Here is a 26,716-nt window from a genome sequence, read left to right as displayed (position 1 = left end):
ATCCAAAGTATAATTGAAGACTATAGCTAGTGGCACTAGTCAAGTGCTTATAACAGGTATAAGACGGAACGAACCTATTTACTTTTGAACATATGGTTTTTATATATTAAATACCTTTGGAAATCGTACAATACATGTAATCAGTTTTTCGAAACCATAATATTTACATTTTCCAGTGTTTTTGCCTGTGACAACACTACGTATCGATTTTGTACTATATAACCCATAACTTCAAATGACTCCAAATCGTAGCGCCAGCGGGGTTTGCTTATAAAATTTATATTTAAATATTTAATCGTACTATGGCTTAAAATTTTATCAATACAAGTAAAAAGGAATCATTCTTTGAATATTATGAGGGGATACTGTAATTTCGGTCGGGGCGTGATCAAATCTATCACAAAGCCCTTCGGGCTTTATTGGATTTGATCACGCTCCGACCGAAATTATCACCTCATAATACTCAAAGAATGATTACTTATTCCTTAATTGTTTATGCCATTGCCACTAAATCATTTATTCTTGCATCGTAAATTTATCAGTTTAATAGAAACTTATTTCTTATATTTATACCTACAATTTACAATACCATTATGTAGAAGTAAACAAACGAAAATAAAGGAAAAGGGACTATGTCAAAATGTTGATTTTAAAACAACCGAATCACTCTCTTTACGCGTAAAATGTTTGAATATACATTGTACTATACGTGCAATGTACATTCACAAGAAGATCAAACACCATAGATATATGTACAAATAATTTTAATCATTTTGAGTTACATCCATAAGAATATAAAAAGTACCTATATTACAATGTTATTTTAGGTGAGTCACCATTAAATGGGAACAACAAAATCAATAACTTCTGTTATATTATGCTGCAAACAGTATGTTTTTTTCATGCTTCTTACAGAGTTGAATTCCAAATTTGTGTGGACTTTTATATCATTGAAATATAACATCGAAAGACGTGTAGCAATACAAAATTCAAAACTGTCAATTTTCATTACCACTTTGGCAACATATTTTTTTTTCAACAAAACTAGTGGTGTAATACTTTATAATTTCTCTAATATCGAAAGCAGTGATCGATCCACTGATTCTTTTTATACCTTCCATTTACCTTTGTAATTACCAGCACATTACTTTATTGAATTTGGTGTGTATACATGTATGAATGGGTGATGAAAGGGGGAAAACAGAACAAAAAATTAACTGTAACAAATTTATATACCTTAAAATTCTTTTGAAATACAATGAATAAATATGAATAAAAAAAAATAAAATATATAGTACAGATAAATTATATCTAGACACTTATAAATCATAGTAAGTATGTGCAATAATACCTGCGAACCAGAAAAAAAACTATTGACGGCATCAAGCGGCTGGGTGGTCAAAAATTACTCATTAGTTTTACCTTATACTTTCAAATATGATCTTTTTAGCTATAAATTTTTATTTAGTAACAAAAAATCCATACATTTTGGCTCTAAAAATTTGAAATTTTTTAGATATCTTTGCACAGTCTAAATATGGCAAAGACCACCCAACCCTCATAATCATTGAAGAAATAAACAAGAAAAATTGCATTAATCTTCTGAAAGTTTGATGGGAGATAGATGTATCTATAGATTTATGAAATAAAGCGACATATTATTTATTTATTTTTTAAATACGACATATGGTGCATGTAAAAAAGATGAATCAGTTAAAACTGTAAATCGGCTTTTATTTGCGACGACTTCATTTTGCGATTTACAAGAGATTTATTAAACTGGTTCGCAGGCGGCGATTTATTTCACGATCAAGATCCGAAAAATAAAATACTGGATTCTAGCGATATACTAGTATATTTACATCTATCAAGTATTATTCCCTCTGTTTCTTAAGAAAACTAAAAGTTAATTCATAGCTCTATATAAACATCCAGACTGATATCTACACGCCCCATTTATCGATTGGTCGAAATCTACAGCGGCTGAAACTGAGAAGAATTGACAGGACTGAAATTGACACGCCCAGTTTATCCATTGGTCGAGACCTACATGTAAAACTACCTAAGAAATATCACGGACTGCACGAAATAATAATGATAATGTCAGACTCAGTCTCACAGGAGACGATTTGACTGTTTCTTTTAGCTAACGTACTTACGTACATTGACAGTAATTTAGTGAATTTTACTTACTTTTCATGATCAATTTACTAATTAGTTAAAAGAAAGATGTTAATATAAACAATAAAATGCTTTTTTGATTATTCATGCGGGTTATGAAGGTAGCGATCACTGCAGAAAAAATTTACATAACCGGCTAACGCGGGTTACGTATTTTTTCTGCAATGTCGCTACCTTCATATCCCGAACGAATCACCAAAGAAAGCATTTTATTGTTTAAATATTCGAAATGACTAAACTCTATAAACAAACTTCGCCAAAACTTCTCGCTAGCGAATAAAAGCTGGTTTACAGTATTAAAAGTATTTAGGAGGCTTAATTTTGGAAATATAGTGATGGGAAAGGCGGGAGAGTATAAATATTTGATTAATTTGTACAATCACTGGATATTATGCCTTGCAATAAGATTTTACAGTTAGCTTTTCATCTTCATTTTTATAAATTTGTAAAAAAAAATGTGTATGTCATCCACATTTTCTACACACAAAATGCAATTTTAAAAAAGTTGTCAGCTGACATTTTTGTGACACACTTCAAGAATTCTTTTGACAAATTGTCAGTTGACAAAGTTTTCTGTGATACAGCTGACACAGAATCAGTTTGTAACAGTATTTATCATTCATGTACTTAAATCACAGAAAAAAAAATTAATTTCACAAATCTTGAGCCATATAAAGTGCATTTGAATCAAGAGAAAACGAGACCAGTCTGCATACAGGTTTGATAGACATGATTATTGCTGATGTTTACATAATCATTATATTTTGTACAATTATTGTCAAACAATACATGTATTCCCACATATTGTTCATCAGGTAAAGAAAATATATACATGCAGTTATTTCTTTTTATCAGCCTTGATACTTTTCCTACAAATAGGACATTCAGCTTTTTTCTGCAAATAAAGAAACAATAGAATCTGATGTTATTAATTATATAATATCTATAATCATAAAATGATAACAGTGGTTTTTTTTTTACCAGCATTAGAAAAATAAGCAAAGACAAATTTGAACATTTAACATTCACAATGGTCATGGATGCTTATTTTCAGAATGACCTTGACTCACCATCAGCCAAGTTTCAATGCATTCTTTGTGATATCTGTGGCCACAGGGCAAAGTGGTGACCTTTTCTCCATCCACATAGTCTGTGATACATATTCGACAGTCAGTATGCTCATCGTCTTCAACACTCTTTGAATCAAATTTTGCTGTTTTTAAGGACTTGAGATCTCGCTTTTTCAATCCACTTCCTTTCGCCTCTCCGATTCTCTCTGCCAAATTCCATAAAGCCTGAAAATTATCAATAAAAATGACCAGAATTTCAAGTGTTTGTAAAATAACCCTTAGTGTGTAAAGCATGAAAATGAGGAAAAAAACTACGTTATTTTTCTATAATGTTCCTTGATATAAACCTATATGATTTGATATACACGTTGACGATTATTCTAAACTTCCTTACCTCATAGTCAGTTAAATCAATATCTCCCTGCATTAAATGGGGTGGCATGAATTGACCTTCCTGAAATATGGAACACTTATTAAGAATATTAAAAACCCATCACATATTTCCTTGAACATTCAAAGAAAACCAATATCTTATTACAGACAGATTCTTCATTTCACAACATCTAATCTTTATAGATGGACATACATAGATCAATAGTGTGGTACCGATATATTGTTAATATTTTTCAAATGTTTTTCTTGTGTTACTAAACATGCTTTACTTTTGTGTCAATAACAAATTATAGGCCAAAACTGATACATGTACAACCTATTAGCTATTACTATAGGTTTTGAGTTTTTAGTTATTGATACTCTGACTGTCCATTTCATTTTACTACAAAGTAATTCAATTTTCTCAGTCTGATACACTATTATGATAATCAATTCACTATATATAATCTTTAATTTTGCTTATACAATTACCATTCCAAGTATTGTCTGAAGCATATGAAGTCCTCCTGGTGCCTCTGCAAGACAAAAGTTTTTTTCAAACTATAAAATACATTGAAATTTAACAAACACACAATATTTTGAGAAACATATATACATGACTACATGTACTTATTACTTATTTTATATAAAGCTGAAGAATTAGATGAAATCTGCATAGCTCATTTATACAAATACAGAAGGAATATGTTTTTCCTGTAGACATTTAAGTACAAATAAAATTCTTATTTTAAAAAAATTAAGTGTCAATGATTGATTGATTAGATGAATTCAAAAGTTGGTAAATTATTGGTAATAACCATGTAAATGGAAAGGAGTCCTGTGTCGAATAACTCTATTAGCAAACGGATCATGCATCTGAAGATTGGGAATGTTTCTCTGAAAAAAAAAAATAGTAAATACCAACCCTTCAAAAGAACATCGAAAAATATCTGTTAGTCATACTGTCGACGCCATGTATAAGTACATGTCGGTATACAGGGTTGGCGAAAAACAAAACAAAACAAAACCCCGAAATATACTCATAGTCCTCAAAAAATTGAGAAATACTAATAAATCAACATATAAAGTATATCAAATAAACATTAATATTCAAAGGACCATATTTCATTTTAATCTTTTCATGATTCATGTTTGCTTTGAAAAAGTATTATTTTACATACCTGAAACTGTGGTCTTGGAGAGGACATTCTTTTAGCCCGTAATAAATTATTCTTTTCTTCATCTTGTAATCTTAACAAAGCATCAACCTAATTAACTTTCTGATCATTAATTAATACAGTATCTTCAAGCACATAATACCGGTACTCTCTAGTTGTGCATTTATTCACTTTATATGAATTATTTAGAAGAGATTCAAAGTTAGGTAGATACACACAGTAGATTAAAATGTAATTCAAAGTACATGTATTGAACCAATATTTTTTGACATTCATTGTATCAAAAGCAGGCTGCTAGAGTATGTAGACTTTCCTACATATGCCAACACGTGTTACTAAATTTGTCAGAACAGGCCATGCTATGATACATTTAATAAACATAAAAAATTTACAGATAGCAACAGTGTACACATGCAGTTATTATCATACAATAAATGTATTTTAATGACAAGAATACCTCTGAGCAAACTCCCTGTCCATCTCACACTGTGACTTGTTTAAATCCTGACCAAGTTGACACGCAATCCGTTCATCATCGCCTGTTGCTGAATCACTTTCATCATCTGTATTTTTAGCTGGGTTGAAATTTGTTTTCCTCTGTTTCGGATTATTATTGGATTTATAGAAACCATAAGAAGGATGTTTCTCCAGTGTTTCTTCATCACTGCTCGCCGAGTTATTTGTATTGTATGGAGAAGTAAACCATTCACTCTCATTTCTTTGTCTCGCTGTGTTGTAGTTTGGATATCTTCTATCTTGTCTTGATCCTTTTCCTCTTGGCTGATGATTAGAAGCTTTAGCATGATTTTGATAACCAAGATAACCACCAAATGGATGGATAGGTGATGAATATGGGCCATTTACATGACTGACTTGTGGTACAGAATTTCCCTCCATATCTTTACTGCAGGAAGAAGAGGAAGAATCTGTCAGTATTCTCCCTTGTCTAGATCCTCTAACTCTTTGTGCACTAGTAAAATCCTCTGGCCGTTTATGACATTGATTATCATTCCTTTGGTGGTCTATGGATGATCTTTTGGCAAACTTTCCTTTCCTTGAGTAGATTTCTGGACCCGTCGGTGAAGTAATAACCTCATCAAAATGAGAGACTTCGGGGACAGAATCTTCCTCCACGTCATCACTGTAGAATGTAAGGGTAAAAGGTGCGCTAGTGTTTCTGTCTTCACTCTGTGGCTGAGATAACACGGCTCCACTCTCTGTAACAGTATTTCTGGAAGATTTAATGGAATCTTGTATGTCTCTGATAATTCTGTTCTGGAATTTCAACTTAGGATTCTCTTCACTTCCTGAGTTGGTCTCTTCTGCTCTTTTGTCTTCCTCTTCAGATTTGCCATGTACAACTGAGGGAGGAGCATCACATTCTGTATCACTATCAATTATTGTAATAGAGCCATGTCCTTCCTCGGCGATTTTTCCCTTCTTTTTCTGATTTCTTTCCCTCCATGCACCTGGTGATGGTTCCGAACACAAACTCTCTAAAGGAATACTATCACTCCCTCTTCTTCCTTTGAATTCTTGATTTTGTAGCTGCCATGCCAAAAATGCGTCTGAATTTTCATTTATGCTCTCGGTTGGAAACTCCGATATCCCTCGTTGAATTTCGCTTTCAATATATCGATTATATAGATGTTTGGCATAATGCTCATCATATCCAGTGGCCATCTAAACTCTACCAAATGAATACATGATATTATTATATTTACATTATCCAGTGTCTTAGTGTGTGATAACACTAGGTATCGATTTTGTACTATATAACCCATAATACAAATGACGCCAAATTGAGGCGCTGGCGGGTTTGCTTATTTACATTTAAAGATTTAATCGTACGATGGCCTAAAATTATATAAATATAAGTAATAAGGAATCATTCTTTGAATATTATGAGATGATAATTTCGGTCGGTGTGTGATCAAATCGATCATAAAGCCCTTCGGGCTTTATTGGATTTGATCACACCCCGACCAAAATTATCACCTCATAATACTCAAAGAATGATTCGTTATTACTTATGTAAATCATATGATTTGGATTATATAATTAAAAAAATATTGCAATTGATAATGAACGTTTAGTATGTATGGTCATCAGTAGTAAGGCTTTGATAACATTACTTAAATCACAATTTTTTAATGGCTGGAGAACTATGGACCTGCAATTGTAAAGCATTTCTTTTCCTTGAAAAAAAAAGACCAAAATCAATAACTTCCATAACATGTACATGTATATATTTATCAGTACTTAAAAGAAGTTCATTTCTTTCCTTTATTCTAAAATGGGCAAAATTCTCAAAGAACTTTCAGAATTAAGCAAAACTCAAAATCTTTTGACCTTCCTTGTGGCTCTTCCTTAAAGGGGCATGGTCACGATTTTGGTCAAAATTATTTTTTCGATTTAAATGTTTATAATGCTTCAATAAGGATTTTTTAATAGCTTATAGGCAACCAAAATTTGAGTGTCATTTATTGAGTTATAAGCGAGTTATAGAGCTTACAATTCCTCGCTATGTAAACAAAGCTTTTGTTTACATTTTGAATTTTGAAGTGAAAATTCCAGTTTTAAACCTAAAATGAATGTGTTAATCATTAATAACTGTTTATTAATGCTTCAAAAGAATAAGAATATGGACAATCATCTTGAAAAAGATATTTTACTGGTATATTGAACCTATGTAAACAAAAACAGGGCACAAGCCTTGTTTACATGACGAAGAATTGTGAGCCCTGTATCTTGCTTAAAACTCATCGACGGGCACCCAAATTTCATTTGCTCACTTGAAATGCATTCATAAAGCATTGTAAATAATTAAAACAGAAAAAAAAAATTGACCAAAATCGTGACCATGTCCCTTTAAAGGGGCATGGTCACGATTTTGATCAAATTTATTTCTTTCGATTTTAATGTTTAAAATGTTTCAGTAAGGCATTTTTAATAGGCAACCAAAATTTGAGTGTCATTTGATGAGTTATAAGTAAGTTACAGAGCTTACAATTCTTCACTATGTAAACAAAGCGTTTGTTTACATTTTGAATGATGGACATTGTTGGAGTGAAAATTCCAGTTTTAGACCTAAAGTGAATGAGTTAATCGTTAGGAACTGTTTATTTATGCTTAAAATGAATAATAAGATAGACAAACCAGCTTTAAAAGATTTTTTTTTTTAATGGTATATTGAACCTTTGTAAACAAAAACAGGACACGAGCCTTGTTTACATGACGAAGAATTGTAAGCCCTGTATCTTGCTTAAAACTCAACGACTGGCACCCAAATTTTATTTGATCATTAGAAATGCATTCCTAAAGCATTGCAAATAATAAAAACAGAAAAATGAAATTTGACCAAAATCGTGACCATGCCCCTTTAAAACCTGTAGCTTGATTTTATATCTGGTTTTTATCATTTTACACTATCTTTATATATCAATATCAACCTCCTTAAAATAGGTCATTTTTACTAAGATACAGCCCCCCTACACACACACACAGTGACAGACACATCCTTCCTCTCTTCCTTAGTCTAACTGATAAAAGTGCTTGATTTCATGAATAGATGTTATTTTTAAAACATAAACATTAGACAAGGGAAAGTTTTGAGCGTAAAAGCTCAACTAATTAAAGTAAATACACAAAATTTGAACAAGCATCATTGGAAAGCATATAGGTATTTATATATATAGTATTTGACAACTCAAAACTAAACAAAGTCAATATACTCTACTGGCACTGTACCAGTTAACGGCTGAAATTTAACGTTTTCTTTTCGTATTTCCTTATTTCTTGATATTTTTGGATGAAACTTGACATACCAAAAATGCATGGTGATTGAACTCCTTGTTTATCCATCTGTTAGATTATATCATTATTTAGAACCAAAAAACATATTGTTTTGTGATTTATAGCATGCCCCGAATTTTCCAAGTTTTCACGATTTACTGTACCAGTTATCAGCTTCGTGATAATAACATAGTAAAATTCCTGTACATGTTGATTTTATACTTTGCAAAATGTAATTTGAATTATGCCCCTTGTGGGGTCAGACTAAAGGTCGTAGGGGTTATGATACATAAACAAACCTCATAAAATTATTCGTTTGTTATCATACAGTAATACACAAAATCGTAGACTATTCAATACATATTTGTGCAATCAAGCATTCAACTGCGCAATGAATCTCTCGGAATTTAGTGAACTCCCTTTGTTTATGCATTTTATATATGTATTGATATAATATGTCAAATCAAAGAAGGGATATAATAACGTATCACAAAGAGGTAATTTTTTTTTTTTAACTTATTACATCACATCCCCCACTGCTGAAAGTGCAAAGATGTAAATCAGCGGTAAACAAATATCGTTTAAGCTCATGTTTAAAACATATTCAAAAAAGTTTTCAAGCAAACTTACTTTTCTTAAGTTGAAACAGATGACTGAATTAAAACAATCTCGGATAGTTGCGTGCTATTAGAGTGAACTCTCAGTTTAGCCGATAACTGGTCCTAGCCGATAACTGGTCCTAGCCGATAACTGGTACAGTACCAGTAGTACATGTGCCAAACATATTTCATACTTTTTTTTTCCTGAACACTTTTTTGGGGCATTTTCCTTTATTCAGTTTTAATTTTTATATGTACCTTATTTTATGTACCATACATGACTGACAAGGATTAATTACGTGTTTTGCCAGATGATGATTATTTTTATAGGTTGTTCAAATATCATGAATGCAAACAGATTCAGAAAATAAACATGGTTTTGAGGATATATGCAGATCGACATATATTGAGATTGATATTTTTTAGAAAATGTTGATTCATGGGTCCTTTTTTTTTTTTTGGTGTTGAGATATACGTAACAAATAAAATTTCATCTTAATATATTTTGTCAAGAAACAAACTGATTCTGTAAAAATTCCATTCCTCTATTGTGTTTTTAGTGAGAGAATTTACTGGTGTAAAATCTTATAACTCGAAAATGTTTGAGACTGAAACAAAAGTATACATATATCAATGAAAACGAACACCGTAGGCATATTGTTGAAAGAAACAAATAAATAAATATAATGTTTACGTCATATCGTATTTAAAGTCACAAAGATACTGAAAACTATACTAATATAGATCAAAGCCTATAAATAATTGAGAAATAGTCTACAATACAAACCTAATTATGCCTCAGAAGATAATTTAATTATTCCATCGGGTTTCTACTCAATTTTTAAATCACCAGGAAAAGGAATTTTATCCATCAATGACTAACAAAATCCTACTTTCGGTTTGACGACTTAGGCTCTCAGCTAGAGAGTCTAATCACCGGAATGTTTAACAAATATCAAAATTAAGAGTTGTTACCCCATTTATTGATTTTAAAAAATCCAATTTTCAGTTAAACATCTATTAGATTGTTTATGAAATTCAGGGGATAAATTCTTTCAATGATACTTCATAACAATAGCTTTGTTTGATAAGATGAACCGGGGCTTAAAATTTTGGTAAACATTAAGTAAAATCATGTCAATTTCTATGTAGTATGCAGGAAATAAGTAACAAATATCGGAGTTTTGTCCATTTTTAACAAATAAAATATACATAGAATGACTAAAGAACCTAAAAAAAAACCGGTATTGAACAAGCTCTTGAACTCCTCCTAAAATTGATTGATTTGATTAATGTTTCCCCGGCCGTTCTTTATGACTTAAAATGAATTATGTAGAAAATGAAACAATTTCCTGACATTCTATAATATTTTTTCTATTTTATTATATTTTTTTCTATATAGAAAACAATCCTGATATTTAAAACACATAATACTTACTAGATATTAACCTCAACAGAATCAATTCAGAAAAAAATGTTTTAAATTAAAATGTATACTTACATGTATAAACTTAAGATAAAATGCATTTTCTTATGAGGGGTTTTCCGATTTTACTGTTATTTGTAGTTTTAGGAAGTTTTACATCGTGTTTAGTAGAGAAAAACACAGTGTAATGGTCTTAAGCTATGACATTAAGACAATGGCTACCATTGAAAAATGACATTTGTTTTAACACACACACACATATATATTTCTCTCTCTCTCTCTCTCTCTCTCTCTCTCTCTCTCTCTCTCTCTCACAGTGTTCTCCCCCTGTTTTCGACCTTCACATTTCAAAACATTACACATATCTTTATCTATAGCCGATGATCTACTTTTCTGTCGGTCTTTGTCGTCTATTTGATTGTGTTAAATTCCCCCACGCAGTATTGACTTTCGTATTCCTTAGTAGAATACCTTGCTTAAGTATGTCGGTCGTATTTCGCTGACTTGTAAAAAATCGATTGAAATAATACTGTCCTTTACTAAAAGTTGATTACTGAAAATCAAAATTTTAACATAACTAAATTTCGATTTTAAAAATCTAAATTTTCGTAAAGAACCCCCCCCCCCCCCATAAGATATCTAATTAAGAACCCCATCGATGATAATCTACATTAAGTGTATATTTTGACAAAACGTAAGTGAAAGGGTCCATGTCAATACTCACTAAAACCTAAATTGCCAGTTATTGTCAATTTTGAAGATAACGAACTCGATAAGTAAGATAAAAAAAAAACACTATTAAATGTAACAGGCAATGCCTTCTCTTCAGGATTATCTTGTATATTTAACTATTGGAGATCATGGTGCCAACTGGGATTTGTGTAATCTAAGAGAACATGTAGTCTATAGAGTTCATATTTCGTTAATCAGAAACAGGTCGCTTACCAGAAACCTTTACGTGCTAACTATGTATAATGTCACAGATTTTTACTTCACAAACACCTAGCAACATTGGGGACCTTGCCCTTTACTTTTTTAAAGTTCACTTTTCTTATATTTACTATGGACAGGCAAACGTATTAGCCAGTGGCCACCTCCATTATTGCCTGGCCCATTCAATTAAAACAAAACGGTTGTGTGCCTATTTCTTTACGTGTTTTATAAGTGGTTAGATGGTTTCAATAAGGAGCGTTTTCTCGATCTGTCCATTTGATAGTATACACTTGTACTTGTGTTTGGTCTGGTCGTATTAATCTCTCTCTCTCTCTCTCTCTCTCTCTCTCTCTCTCTCTCTCTCTCTCTTCATGTCAAAAACCTTTGTTGCTTTGGTCACTTTAAACATTTTTTTTTTTACATTTTAAGTCATAGCCCAAAACTCAAAAAGGTCGAGTTTGATATTCACTTTTTTAAAGGTTCAACCAGTTGTAAAGAAAACTATAATTAATATTAACATTGAATCCATTCTGGTCCAAATTTCTGTATCGTTTTATTCAAATTCTCGTGAAGAGCACTAGCATTTTGTGTCCAAGGCATGAAATAAATTGTCTGCAAGCCACAGCCTTTGTAACATCTCCTCGATTTCAGTTGAATGATCTTTACCCTACATTTTAACCTTTCACTATACAGGATAAGTTATCTAAACAATATAAACAAATGATTGTTTACTCTAGAAAGTCAACAGTTATACTGAATATTAATCCAAAGAGACAATCAAAAGAAATGCAAGTAAACATGATTTAGACAGCTTCAGACCTGTAACGTTCTAGTCAAATATGATACCCCAATCAAATTTTCTTAATTCTGCTGTTTTGACTTTGAAAATGCTTCTATTCTAAGCGGATATCTCATGCAAATCTTTTTTGTTTTGTTTTTTTTAACTTTCCAATTTTGGTAGGGAGGCAAACCGCTTTGATAATTCATTTCTTTTCAGAAAAAGTCAGAAATCACTGATCCAATAATCTGTACGCAAAACGTATTTAAAGTTAAGAGTTTAGTTCTTTTATTCTCTATCATAATGTACATGAATTTACTGTATTTTAAACTCTGCGTCACATCAATGACGCATGAAAGACAGAGAATAGTACATTACACATTGCTTTAAAAGTATACATTAAGCTAGTAACGAAAGAATTAAGGTCCGAACGCATACTGAATATTGACACCCCATTCCATATATATAAGATAACGGGTGTTATCAGTTTCATTTAATTCTGTTCTGGTCGCCACAATGTACCAAATGGAGGGAACACGGTCTTTTAAATTTGTTCTGAAATCGATAGTTTTCTTAACAATTTTCGGGTTTGCTTCTGGAAATAACTTGCGTTACCAGGAGTATATTATCAATCCTCTCGGAAATTTACAGAAGAAACTAGAGGCTCAAAGGGCTATTCAGCCTTTCCTCAATTCAAAGCCGTTTCTGGAATGGACGAATCAGCTGAGTAAACAATCGCTTCTCAAACGAGCTAATCAGGTGGATCTACGAAAATTCAACGATACAGCTCCTGTGACAGATTCCAACCCAATAAACACCTTTCTACAGAACATTTTAGGACAACTTAACAATAATACAACCAGGAACAATACTTCATCGAGTGGTATTGGAGATGCCTTCCAAAATCTGGTCAACGGTTTTCTTGGTTCTTTGTCGGCCGGTGGTGACCAGGCGAAAGCAAGCAACGGATCCCAAAATGGCTCTCCAGCAGGTTCATTTGGAAATTTCTTGCAAAATATCACCAAAAACACGAATGGTATTGGCAACTTGATCACTTCAATGTTAGGTGCAAGTGGTGGAAAAGGAGGTGCAACTTCTGGGATGAACTTGGGGAACATTCTACAGTTACTGAGCGGCGGTAATGTCGATCCGAGTACCATTGGTAACATACTGATGTCTTTCCTAAACGGAGCAGTGCAGGGAACGAACGCATCCACAGCCTGTCAGGGGGACTTCATTAAAGTGATAAAAGGTCTACAAAACATGGAGGCTTGGGCTCTGAAATGTAAGAGAGAGAGAGAGAGAGAGAGAGAGAGAGAGAGAGAGAGAGAGAGAGAGAGAGAGAGAGAGAGAGAGAGAGAGAGACAGACAGACAGACAGACAGACAGACAGACAGAGCAGTTGTTGATAAATTGCTTCAAACAATTATCGTGTATTGTTAAATGTCATGATTCTTTTCCTTTTCGACATTAAGTCCTAGATGCATCCGCTAAGATCCCCACTGATCTTCTGAACTTGAATTTGAACTGGTATGGTTCCTACGACGAGTGTTACAGCGACAGCACATTCCTTGAGTCGTTTGGGATTCTCCATAACACCCAGACCCCCGTTAAAGGACAGTATTGTAACACAAACCTGAATCTACCGCTTCCACCGGAAGTTAAAGGGGTAAATGTCACTGTCCAGTTTTTAACTCACCAAGACGAATTGAATCATGAAATTGTATGCCATGTTACTTTTGATACATGTGTTTCATATCTTATACAATCGTAGGAGTTTTTGCTAGGTGCTTAAAATGGCAATATGCCATGCAATTATGACAAAAGGGTTACTGCAATTAGAAATTAGCATGTATCCTTTTCGGTGCGAATTGCAGATTTTGACGGTGGCATTACAAAACTCTGGTTTCATCAAGGCCGGCATCTGCTTTCCTAAGTCATGTAGCACTGACGATCTGCTTCAAATTGTAAACGCTTGTAAGTATGCTGTAAATGTTTTCATCGAATTACTATAGACTTTAATAATAACTATAAGCCGAATATGACGTGAACATAAATTTACTTTCAATCAATAATAACGCATAATATATGAAACAATGGAACAAATTAAACCTTTCTTAATTTGTGCTTAGTTAAGAATAATTCAAATCAGACTGAAAGATATTCACAGGCGTTTGTTTGTAATTTAACGTTATTCTGGATAGAGTAAGAACAATTCCAACATGAGGAATATTTTTTAAAATCATAGCAACACGGCTCATTAAATTGTAATCGATGACAACACGATAAATTTCTCCTATACAGTTCTCTATAATATACCGTTGGGGGACAACAAGGTGACGGCATGGCCCATCACGTGTCCGGTGCCTGCCGAGGAGGACACACTGGAAACCGACACCATAGTAGTCGTGTGAGTAGCACTGTAGACCACGTGCATCATTCGACAGTTGTGTGAAACCCTAGTCGTTTTCTGGTCGTTTAAGAAAATTTAGGATTGCTTAATTGTGGGTATTTATGATTACTTTTGCAAAGGGACAACGATTTAATCAAACATGACAACATCTATTTTGATTGTAATATATAGTTTATTAAAAATGTGCCCGATAATCCAGTATTTACTGTAATTTCTCAGTTTTTTTCCTTTACCGCAGGATAATCTTAGCTATTTTTCTTGTAATCATCTTGGAGGGAACATTGTATGACGTCATCATCACGATCAAATCAAAAAGAAATAAAGAAAATGGAAAGCCGGTAGAAAATGGAGAAGTGGCAGAAAATGGAAAACCGATAGAGAATGGAAACACTTTTCCAGAAAACAGCTATAAATTGAGAGCTGAGAACGGCAACGTCCAGCATATCGAACCCGAGAAAAAACATGTACAAAGACCGGGTAATGCAAGCTTACGAAATTGTAGATTCTAAATGATATGAAACGTTTTCTGTGGAGCTCACTATTAATCTTAAAACACAATGCATTATATGAAGCAAAAGTGCATCATTTGCAGTTTATAGGTCAAAGATTTAGAGATTGGAACACATAGTAGGTTGTATAGAAACCATAAAGAATTTAAGGACTTAAAATCTATCATAATTAATTATATAATAAATAAAAATTTATATCTCATGTGTATATACATGTGAATAAACGTATAGCATTCTATTTACATACCAAGGTAAGGAAATTTTATTGCAGATGCCATTTGTAACCTGCGCAATTCTAAAGAAGTAGCCATTATCTAAATGGAGATAAAAATGTACCGAGCTTCTTAAGTTCTTGTAATGTTCTAAACATCAGTCTAATGACAAATAAACATAAAACTTGCCATCTTTATGTACAATGTAGTTTTAAATTTTAATGACACAGAGGTATCATGTAATACCGGTATATGTATGAATATGAAACCCAACAAACAAGTTAAAGTAACGCTGACTCGGGACTGATAATTTTGTTGATTTATCTTAAAACTATTACAACCATAAGTTTACCCAAAGCTTGTTGAATTGTCCATTTATTTTTTTTCTTACGCGCATGTTCGTACAATAGTGAAACAATCACTTAAGTAAAACATTAATGAAATGAATAAACCTCATCCCCAAAACAAGAAACTGTAAAGTATAAACATGTATCTAAAGAATGTTCACTAAAGTTCATTTAGCTGTTTTTATAATAACTTTACGCACTCTTGTTTTACATTGCAGGTATCTTTGGTCGACTGGTTCTGTGTTTCAGTGCCTATACCAACGGTAAGAAGATACTGGGTACTTCTCAGCCCAAGGGCAGTCTGACGGCCGTCAACGGGATCCGATTCCTCAGCATGAGCTGGGTCATTTTGGGGCACACCCTCGCTTTCGTCTTGGGATCTACGTGTAAGTTGTTATTATCGTTTTCGTACAATGTTAATTTTGTTGTCATTCCTGATTGTAGCGTTGTTGTCATTGCTTTCGTTTTTGTCGTCGTTATTCTTATTGTTATCGATGCAGTTTGACTGGTCGTTGTTGTTGTTGTTGTATTTTCAAGTTGTCTTGTCGTTGTTGTTATTACTATTTATTTCATAGTCACACCTTTACTTTCATCTGAGGAAATGAGCGTAAGTTGTTGTCGAAGTTGTTCTTTTTGTTGTCATTTCAGATTGTCGTTTCTTGATTACAAAATGTCCGGCGTCCAATTGTCTGTCTGTTTTTAAAATTTTGCAACTTTACTTCTTCTCTAAAACCACTTTATTGGCCAAAGAACTATATATGATATGAGTTGAATTTTGCCCCCATAATTCGCCATTTTTAAAGTGTTTCGGGAATATTAAAATGTTATGTTATTTTTTAGAGGAGTTGATATAAAATATATTTTTCACCTATTTATTTGATTTATTTGCACTCACTTGCAGTATGTAACGTCAGAAGTGACGCTATTTCTATAATTCAATCAAAATCATTCAAAAATTGACATTTTTCTTACCTTTAAACGAATGGGAAATATAGAGCGCATGCTTGAACAAGGAAACATTTTTTGTCAGTTATTAGTCTTGGCTAGTTACATCTCTGATTAAAATATGTTGTTTGTTCAAGCGTGTGCTCTATGTTTTTTGAAAGAAAAACTGCTTGAAAACAAGCTGTTTTATGCTAAAAATGCAAAAATGGCGGGAAAAGACTGTATTCATGATATCATATTTCTAAATTGTGGGCACTTGAATCAAAATGAACATAATGTATAAACATCACATATATATCTGTACAAAGAAAACAAAGATTTACAGTAAAATGATGTTCATTTTAGGGGGCCATTTTAGGCCCTTATCATATATAGTCCTTTTGAATAGAAATTTTACTCCAGCAGAAACTGGGAAAAAAATTGTGCTTTATGTTTAATTATGTATATGCAGCCCTCCCCCCCCCCTTGATCTTATTTCTTGTGCCGAAAAAAGTGTGTACTATTCATAAGACTTTACAGTAGCTTGGTACATAGCATACTTAAAGGAAGGGAATTTAAAACTGTTATCACAAGAGACACACATACATGTACCTTCACGGTCTATTGCGTACCATAGTCTTAGATGAACCTGTATGGTAGTTTCGTGTCTGCCTTTTAAGGGGGTGCACGGCCATCTTGTACACATGTGGACCACAATGTAAACATTTCATGAACTAAAATGTTTGTACCAAAAACATGCCAAAACTGTTTGCAAAATATAACAAAGCAATAAATATGAGGTTTTACATGTTGTTTTTCATGCATATTGCGCGACCAGTACATAATAATGCCTTTTTCATTACTTAGAACCTCTTTTGAACTGCCCAGTTGCAGACTTATCATTAAAATTTTAAAAATCTGAAAAAATGAAAGGGGCTCATTGGTGACCACTCCAGAGTCATTTGGTGAGAATAAAGGTTGAATCTTGCACATTTATGTTGTGGCTTGTCTCAAATTGGTGTACCCTAATTTTATCAGTCGGCATTGGATCTATTTTTTGAACAAGAAAAACTCCGATGTCTATGGAGGGACATTGACGTTACATTTTAATAATAATAATACTGAGGCCCCAAACAGGGTTCAAAGTTTAACATAGGATTATACTAGTATTGGGAAAATGTTTAAAAATCTTCTCAAAAACAACCATGCTACAATTATAAATAAAATTATCATGCAGGTATCCTCAGAATGTAGACCCATGGTTCAATTCTGGGGTCCAAAGATAGTTTCGAAGTTTAATATTTTGGGTAATGTTCAAAATTCTTCTCAAGAACTACATTACTGCAATTTTTGAGTTCAAAAATACTATGCAAGCATCCTTAGAGAGTGTAGATTTTTTTATTGTAAAAACTGTGAATGACCCTTGGACTTAAACTGGGTCCCAAGAGGGGTTCAATGTTTTACATAGGATAATAAAGGTTTGAAAATCTTTTTCTTGGGAACTGCAATGCTACAATTTTAATATAACTTTGTAAGCATCCACAGAGAGTGAAGATTTTAAATTGTACAAACCATGGGCTCATGACCCTGATACTGGGCCCCAAGGTGGGGTTAATGATCAATATAGAAATGCATGTAAATAGGGAAATGTTTAAACATGTTAATAAGAACTAGATTGCTACAATATATTGCTTCAATATATGAGATTAAAATGCAAGCATCGTCAGATTTTGTTGATTTTAAATTGTATCAACCAAGACCCCTGAACAATACATGGACCCGAACTAATAACGGGGCTCCAAAAGAGGTTAAACGTTAGACAAAGTAAAAAATACGAAAATGTTTAGAGCAAATTTTGGAAGAGATACAATACTACATTTTGTGATATTAGTGTGTAAATATTTTCATGTCTTCGTATCCTCATAACATGGGGAGGGTGACCTTCTTTTATTGTATTTATGATAAGTTTTAGTTCTTTTTCAAATTTTGTTATCTTAAATATGGTGATCCTAGGGTATTAAAATTTATCGTTTGATGCATTTTTTAGGTCGCAAGGCTTCGTTTTTGAACTGTATAAACGTATTATCAAATCTTGAAATATATTAGTTTTTTTTTATTTTTACAACATTTAAAAACATTCATAATTCAAAAATTTCGAAAGAGATACAAGAACAGTTGTTCAGGTTAGCGATGTGGCCCATGAGTCTCTCTATTGTCTACGTTGTTGTTCCTGTTGTTTTCGTTTTTATTGTTGCTGTCGTTTTTGTTGAAGTTTGTCTTGTTAATGGTTGTTATAATGTTTATTTATTTAAAATTGTTTGCTATTGTATTTGTATTGTTGTTGTGTCTTTGTTGTTCCTGTGTTTGTTGATGTTGTTATCTTCTTTTTGATGATGTTGTTTTTGTTGTTGATACAGTTGTTTATCAGATATAATAGAACTTCTTTACACACATATTCGAACAAAAGAAAATTAGTTAATGAGGTTAATGTTCAACACGAACCTCACTATGAGTGTAAAGTCTTTAACCAATGAACATTTTGTATACTTTTAGCCAACATGCTCCAATATTACAACAAGTTTGTCAACCGTGCAGCCTCTGAAGCTATCGTCAATGCTCTTTTTTCAGTGGATACTTTCTTCGTTCTGAGGTTGGTAACTTCACATTAATCATGAAATGTCATTGCTATGGATTAAACAATATTTTTGAATTCGTGTTTCCTTGTTCGTACTTTTAAGACATTGGCAACCTTCACACAGTAATGGGTATTTCTGATTCAAAGACACTAAAAACAAAGCTGAATTATTAAATAAAAAATGAAAAAGAGAAATAACGTCATCTGCTCTTTGGCAGCTTAAAAGCATTAACTGGAAAGCTATAATAATTTCTTATTATTTGTTTTTGTTTTGCAGTGGTCTGCTGACGTCGTATCTGCTGTTGAAACAAATGAAAAAAACAAAGGGAAGGATCAACTGGGGTTTATATTATTTCCATCGCTACTGGAGGTAATAAAAACCCTTTTACTGTTAATGAAAAGATCAAAGGTTAAACTCGTTTAACTCTATCTCTCTATTAGAACTACACAGTCATCTTACTATAATTGAGAGTTTTCTCCCTTCTGCAGACTGACCCCAGTGTACATGATTGTCATAGGAATGTACGTTACTATTTACCCCCACTTGATCTTTGGACCCAACAAAGGAAAACCCGACGAGATCTGCAGGGAATCATGGTGGAAAAATCTTCTCTACATTGACAATTTTTTTGGATATAAAGACCTGGTGAATATATATATAAATATATATATATATATATATATATATATATATATATATATATATATATATATATATATATATATATATATATATAAATATATAATGCCAAATGTCTATAAATATATTTTTACTTATGTAATATGTTGTTCATAATGCCACAAGATTATTGTATATTGAACAAATAAAGAATTACTCTTGTATATATAGTCATTGAATTTGAACATGATACTGAACATGAACCTGTATATATGTTAAAGAGTGTTTTATATTTGAAACATTTGCAAAAATTCTTTATTAGCTTTACTTTTTTAAAACAAAGTAATGGTAATGGTAATGCATTACTTAACTCATGTAATGGTAATGTTATGCATTACTTCAAGAAAATCAAGTAATGGTAATGGTAATTTAATGCCCAAATGCATGAAGTAATGGTAATGTAATGCATTACTTTACAATGTAATTCGCCCCAACCCTGATATATATATATATATATATATATATATATATATATATATATATATATATATATATATATATATATATATATGAGACAAGAAGATGAGCTCAATATACGCGCTTGTGTACATATTAAACATAAGTGTTATGCGGTCTTTACTAAATAACTCCCTTGAGCTCATCTTCTTGTGTTATATATATATATATATATATATATATATATATATATATATATATATATATATATATATATATATTTATTTTTGACAAGAAGATGACCTCAATATACGCGCTTGTGTACATATTTAACATAAGTGTTATGCGGTCTTTACTAAATAACTCCCTTCTGTCTTCATTTACAGTGCCTTGGCTGGTCATGGTACCTAAACAATGACATGCAGTTCTACATCTTAAGCCCACTTCTTATTGTACCATTTTTCTTGTTAGTACCATTTCCATTTGATCTACTATTAGAATAATTACAAATTTAGTGAAGTAATACCTGAAAAATATTTCAGTTTTTGTGTATTGAAAACAAGCTCCATACACTTCTTTCAGCAACCAGATCGTTGGAATTATAGTCAGCGTATGTTTCTTGTTGGCTGCGACCATTACTCCAGGAGTGCTTAGTTACGTCAAGAATCTCCCAGTCCACACCATTGGTGGAGGTCCAAAGGACGCTGAGTAAGCCAGAAGTAGTATGCACATGTACTAGAATTTCTGTGTCTCATAGTAATAGCATCACTAAGGTCGGAGACTTCCGAATTACAAGAACTTTATTAACTTTAACAATTCATTAAAAACCGCTGCATGTATAGAAACGGATGGTCAATTACGTTAATGGCGCCAAAACCCTAGTTAGTTTTCGAGTGCCTTAAACGATTTCATAATAGGCATATCAACAAAGAGGTGTGTTATATCATGTAACCATATGAATACTTTAAAATACTTTTCCAGCCGAGCTGCTTATTTTGAGGATTATTACATTGTTCCTTATTGTCGAATGGGACCGTACATCTGTGGAGTGATCACCGGCTACATACTGTACAAGACGAAATGCAAATGCCGTATGAATATTGTGAGTAAACGTTAATCACGTTACTTACTAACCGTAGGCAAGCTCATCAACTGAACTTTTCTCGTTTATTGATATTTTCAGTTTCATTTTTCCGTACATGACATGATTTGATTGCTATTACAGTATCAAATAATTTTCCATATACGAGCCAATTATCTAAGAAAATGCCAAAAACATTACAGTAATTCATATTTAGACTCTATTTAAACCGATGCTGAAGTCTTAATACAATTATCCCCGCCTTGACGTAAAAGGCGAGTTTTTATATATCATGTGAAATAACACGATACTCTTTTTATGTCGTTTGTTTTGTAAAAAACATCAGTTTTTTTCATTAAAATATGGCTTAAGTGACCGGGAAAACTACTGCATTGTCTATTATTATACATATACTTAGCATAATCATCTTTTATATTGACACAAAATTTGATATTAAATCGGACCAAGCAGGTTTAACAAAACTGTAAAGAAACCAATCGGATGAGTAAATGAAATATTCATTAGCAAAATTGGGCTTGTTATCATATGTTTAATTCCCTAATTAGGCTTGGGTAATGAAATGGTAATGCATTTCAATGCATTGTGCAGATGTTTTTTATGCCTGTAATGTGCAATGCCACAGATTTAGCATTACAAGTAATGGTAATGTTTTGTACATAACACATACTTTCCAAAATCGAGTGTAATACTGGCATTTTATGGCATTACTTTGCATTACTATGCTTATTTATGCATGTTCATTTTTTTTTTAAATTGTGACGAATTCAACAACTGAAATCAAAAATTACTTGAAATAATTACATAATAATACTTGGGATAAAAATATTTTATCAAAGAAATATAAAACCCATTTTTAAATTGTCAATATTTTTAGCTATAACAGCACAATTAATAACATTTTTAAAAGTGTTGTTAAAAAGAGTTTGAGATCATTTGAAAAATTTACTCCAAATAACAGCATATTCAATTAATATTTACTCTGATGAATGTGTCAACAGCACTCAATTCAATGCCCTCAGGATAATCTTAATATTAAAACAATCTGTGCTAAACACCTCTACCATCTTCTCTTGCCTGTACCTACTTAGATAGAGAACTGACCTTTAAAAGCTAAAATGAATGTGATGTCCAACCATGATTTCTGGAAGCTTAAAAATCAATTCCATTATTATAACCCATTTGAAAATAATCTCTCTCTCTCTCTCTCTCTCTCTCTCTCTCTCTCTCTCTCTCTCTCTCTCTCTCTCTCTCTCAGGATGCAGTTAAAAGATGAAACCTTTGAAACTTTCATGATCAAAAAGTGCAACAGTTATCTTGTTGAAGTCATTTAATTTGAACCTGATAGTGAACAAGACCTTTAGAGATGTTAAACTATGTTTTATATTTGAAACATTTGCTAATCTCTTAAACTTTACTTTTTTCAAGCTTATTGTCTTTTCACAAAGTAATGGTAATGTATTACTTTACTCAAGTAATTGTAATGTAATGCATTACTTTAAGAAAATTAAGTAATGTAATGGTAAATTAATACCCAAATCCTTGAAGTAATGGTAATGTAATGCATTACATTTTAATGTTATTCGCCCCAAGTCTGTCCCTAACGAATATCTATGTTTTTCTAATAAAATAAATATATAAAGTGAGATAACCTTTGTAGAAAAAGAGTATTGTTAGACTTACATGCATATTTACATTTCAAATAAATCTGCTGGTTTAATAATGTTTAGAATACTTCTCGCCATTTAGTTTGTGAACCTGTTGGGATGGGCTGTTGCCACAGCCATGGCGTGTGGCTGTCTGTATGGTTTACACAATACTTTAAGGCCAGACAACCCTGTCTACCTCTCGAAAGAAGTCACGGCACTATATAATGGAGTCAGTCGCACTGCATGGGGAGCAGCCGTATGCTGGGTCATCTTTGCTTGCTCCACTGGCAATGGCGGTAAACAGCCGCTGTTAATGTTTTCTTCCATATTTTGCTGAATACTATTCACATATATAAATACTGCCTAGATTTTGTAGGGAACAATTAAAATGCTTTTAATGAATGAATCCTGTAATGATTTTAGGGTTCATTAACACTTTGTTGTCGTGGAAGGCGTTTGTACCTCTGTCCAGACTGACATACTGTGCCTATTTGGTACATCCTCTGGTTATGTATGTCTATTATTTCAACTGGAACTTCCCTCTGTACATGACCGATCTGGACTTTGTAAGTATCGAGATATGAATGAGTGTGCATATTCAAGGAATAATAAATCATTCGTTAAGTATGATAAGTTGAGAAAATAGGGTGGGGGTAATTTTTGATCATCACCTTATATTAAAAACTGAATCCTTATCATTTATATTTATATGATTTTCGGCAATTGTACGATTAGATATTAGAATAGTCATTAATGAAGTGTATTTGTCTTCAATACATAATCATAGAGTTATCACAGACATACAAAAACGTAGTGTTATCGCAGACAAAGCCACTGAAAATTGTTAATATGTTTTAAAATCTTCACAATGTTCCGTATGGCCCTGTTGCAAATTTTATGATCCTTTCTTGATGAAGAAGAAGAAAAATATACTGTGAGTCGTGTATTTTGATACAATTGACTGTGTTTAATAATTTTTGATAAATATTGAGATAAAAACTGATTTACAAGTGTGCAATAGATTACATCCTTGGTGTATATATATATATATATATATATATATATATATATATATATATATATATATATATATATTCAATTTGTTCTCTGAGTATGAATTCTGATTTTAATATTACTTTTATTACAGGTATACATCTTCCTTGGCAATCTAATGGTGTCTTATGGAATCGCTTTTATTGTTTCGATCGCGTTTGAATCGCCTTTTATGGGTCTTGAGAAAATCATGTTTGGTGGTCTTGGTAAAAAAAAGAAGTGACGTAGAACATACACTGGTTTATGACGTGTTGTATTGTATTCCGGTGACTGATATGCATTTTTGATAATCTGTTAGTATTCAACAAAAGTGCATCGAAATGGAGACATAAAGTATTTGAACAAAATATTATTAATAAATGTAATCTCTATAGTCTGACCGCATGCAAATAACATAACTTGTAAAAATATGTGATTGTTTTTAATTTCAAAAACAAAACTTGTATAATTGGGCTACGGACGTCAGAACAAGTAGGATAATTATATTTAAGATGGACAAGATTTCTATCATAATCTAAGCTGTATACATCATTGCCTATTCTTGAAAAGATTGTTAAAAATAGAACTATTTTTAAAAGTTCAAGAAAAGATAAATGAAACGAATAACCCATTCTACCCAAATTAAATCATAGCATTGCAATTATCTAAATAAGAAATATTTTCAATTTATAAATATATCATTTAATATTTACATTTCATATAGTTTTGCATGTTAAGTGTGTGGAAAGCTACTGCAGATGTACATGTATCACAATAATGGTCAAGACCTAGTAAATGAAAGGTGCCTACAGGTTCATGAAATTTAAGTTAAAATTCTTTCAATTGATGCTTCATATAAAAAGCTTTGTTCGATAGGGTGTACCGGGGCTAAAAGTTTTAGTAAACACAATGAAAATTCATGTTTTAAATTGTCATTTTCTTTAAAATATGAAGAAATTGAGGAATAAATTTCGAGGTTTTGTCCATTTTGACTTATGAAATATATCTAGAATGGCTACAGTCTCTCCAAAAACAGATTTAAACAAATTCTTGACCTCTTCTTTAAAATGATGCCAAATAGAATATAGGTATCGGAATTACTTTTCCCATGATTTAACAAAGAATGTCAAGAAATTGTTTATGAAATGGTTCTAGCACCAAAAAGACACCCTTGAATCATTTACTAGATCTTTACCATCACACAGAGAGGGTACTAAAATCAAAGTTTTAATCGTGAGATTACAAACGTTGAATGCCGTTAAGTGCAACGTCACAAGGAAAATAAAAGATCACGCTTGGAGCTGTTACGCTGGCTATTGCATTCATCTATAAATATTTGCATTTCCATTGTTCTTTCCCACTGTAAGACCATACGGAGGAGCTGCAATTATTTCTCTATAATCGCAATTGCTCTGTCAGTATACTATGACGTCATAAAGGTGTAACGTTATATATACTTTTCCATGACGTTATAGATTTAAACCACTATACGACACATCATGTGTTTTTCTCCAACTCGATTAAAATTGACGTATTTACATGTAGTATTAAAACATGTTTTTGATAACATTATAAAGGAATTAATGTTATAACATGTCATTGATTCTGTTAACAAATCTATGTGAATTAAAAAGATACATTACAGTCTGAATGTTTACTTTTGATGTAATAGCTAAATGTCAAGGCCTAGGCTAATACGGGGTATTTGCGAGTGGTAAAATGCAAATATAAGTAATAAACAACGATTATTTAGTGAACATGGCGTTATGAATAGCAACTGCTCTGCTGGCATATTTTCCATGATGCGCTAGCGCGCATCATGGAATATGCCAACAGAGCAATTGCTATTCATAACGCCATGTTCACTAAATAACGTTGTTTATTTCTAAATTAACCATACGATAATACAGTAATTTTTAGGTATAATTCACATTTGAAGACAAGGCAAGAAAACAAACAAGTGAAAAGCTGTTAATGTGACAGCAAACCGGGTTTTCATTTATGTGAACTGTATTCATAATCCATGTCAACCCGTATCAAGTGAAGTGGAGTACCCTAAATGCAATATTTTGCCAAAAAAATTCAAAAGCTGGTTTTTTTTCATAAATTATCGGAAATCAAAATCCTACAATTGATTTGCAAAAGAACAACTTCTTATCTTGAAAACTGTAGGAGGAGTTATCCGTACAATGAGGGTATTATTTAGTTTGTTTGCATTCACCGTTGCAGTTATGAGACTAAAATATCAAATTTACATGTGAAGTTTAGATGAAACCTACCAGTGCATGATTCATTCTTAAACTTTTTATAAAATGCAGGCTCCACGATCATGAAAGATCTTAGGCTTAAGTCTAAATTCATTCACCTAAAACTTATTAACCATAGATTTTTACTTGAGGTATGTATATAGCAACACGATAGGAATACAATCCTAAATCATGTTTCGAATTTTGTTTGTATGTTATTATAAAACTTATAGAATGCATACAA

General features: G+C 32.2%; 2 protein-coding genes across 2 annotated transcripts; one reads left to right on the top strand and one right to left on the bottom strand.

Annotated features, from left to right (window-relative positions):
• Nucleotides 1–747: 747 nt before the first annotated feature.
• On the bottom strand, nucleotides 748–10,123 carry LOC105319216 (uncharacterized). Its single transcript, XM_011416647.4, has 8 exons — nucleotides 9,983–10,123; nucleotides 5,259–6,491; nucleotides 4,805–4,874; nucleotides 4,442–4,520; nucleotides 4,116–4,159; nucleotides 3,646–3,705; nucleotides 3,252–3,476; nucleotides 748–3,076 (listed from the first exon to the last, which is right to left on the bottom strand). Exons 2-8 carry the CDS (start codon nucleotides 6,482–6,484, stop codon nucleotides 3,020–3,022), a joined length of 1,761 nt encoding a protein of 586 aa, XP_011414949.3. The 5' UTR covers nucleotides 6,485–6,491; nucleotides 9,983–10,123; the 3' UTR covers nucleotides 748–3,019.
• Nucleotides 10,124–12,765: 2,642 nt separating this feature from the next.
• On the top strand, nucleotides 12,766–25,801 carry LOC105319217 (nose resistant to fluoxetine protein 6). The gene is made up of 15 exons (XM_034445484.2): nucleotides 12,766–13,617; nucleotides 13,807–14,000; nucleotides 14,209–14,308; nucleotides 14,636–14,741; nucleotides 14,983–15,221; nucleotides 16,031–16,198; nucleotides 19,290–19,386; nucleotides 19,649–19,741; nucleotides 19,861–20,017; nucleotides 20,833–20,912; nucleotides 21,029–21,154; nucleotides 21,428–21,548; nucleotides 23,295–23,490; nucleotides 23,618–23,760; nucleotides 24,342–25,801. The coding sequence occupies exons 1-15, from the start codon at nucleotides 12,849–12,851 to the stop codon at nucleotides 24,468–24,470; spliced, it is 2,718 nt and encodes a 905-aa protein (XP_034301375.2). The 5' UTR covers nucleotides 12,766–12,848; the 3' UTR covers nucleotides 24,471–25,801.
• The last annotated feature ends 915 nt before the right edge of the window (nucleotides 25,802–26,716 follow it).

The sequence above is a fragment of the Magallana gigas genome, chromosome 2 (genome assembly GCF_963853765.1).
Source record: "Magallana gigas chromosome 2, xbMagGiga1.1, whole genome shotgun sequence".
In the NCBI taxonomy this organism is placed as follows: domain Eukaryota; kingdom Metazoa; phylum Mollusca; class Bivalvia; order Ostreida; family Ostreidae; genus Magallana; species Magallana gigas.
The sequence above is the reverse complement of the archived record's forward strand: the minus strand, read 5'-3'. Positions and strand labels throughout refer to the sequence as shown.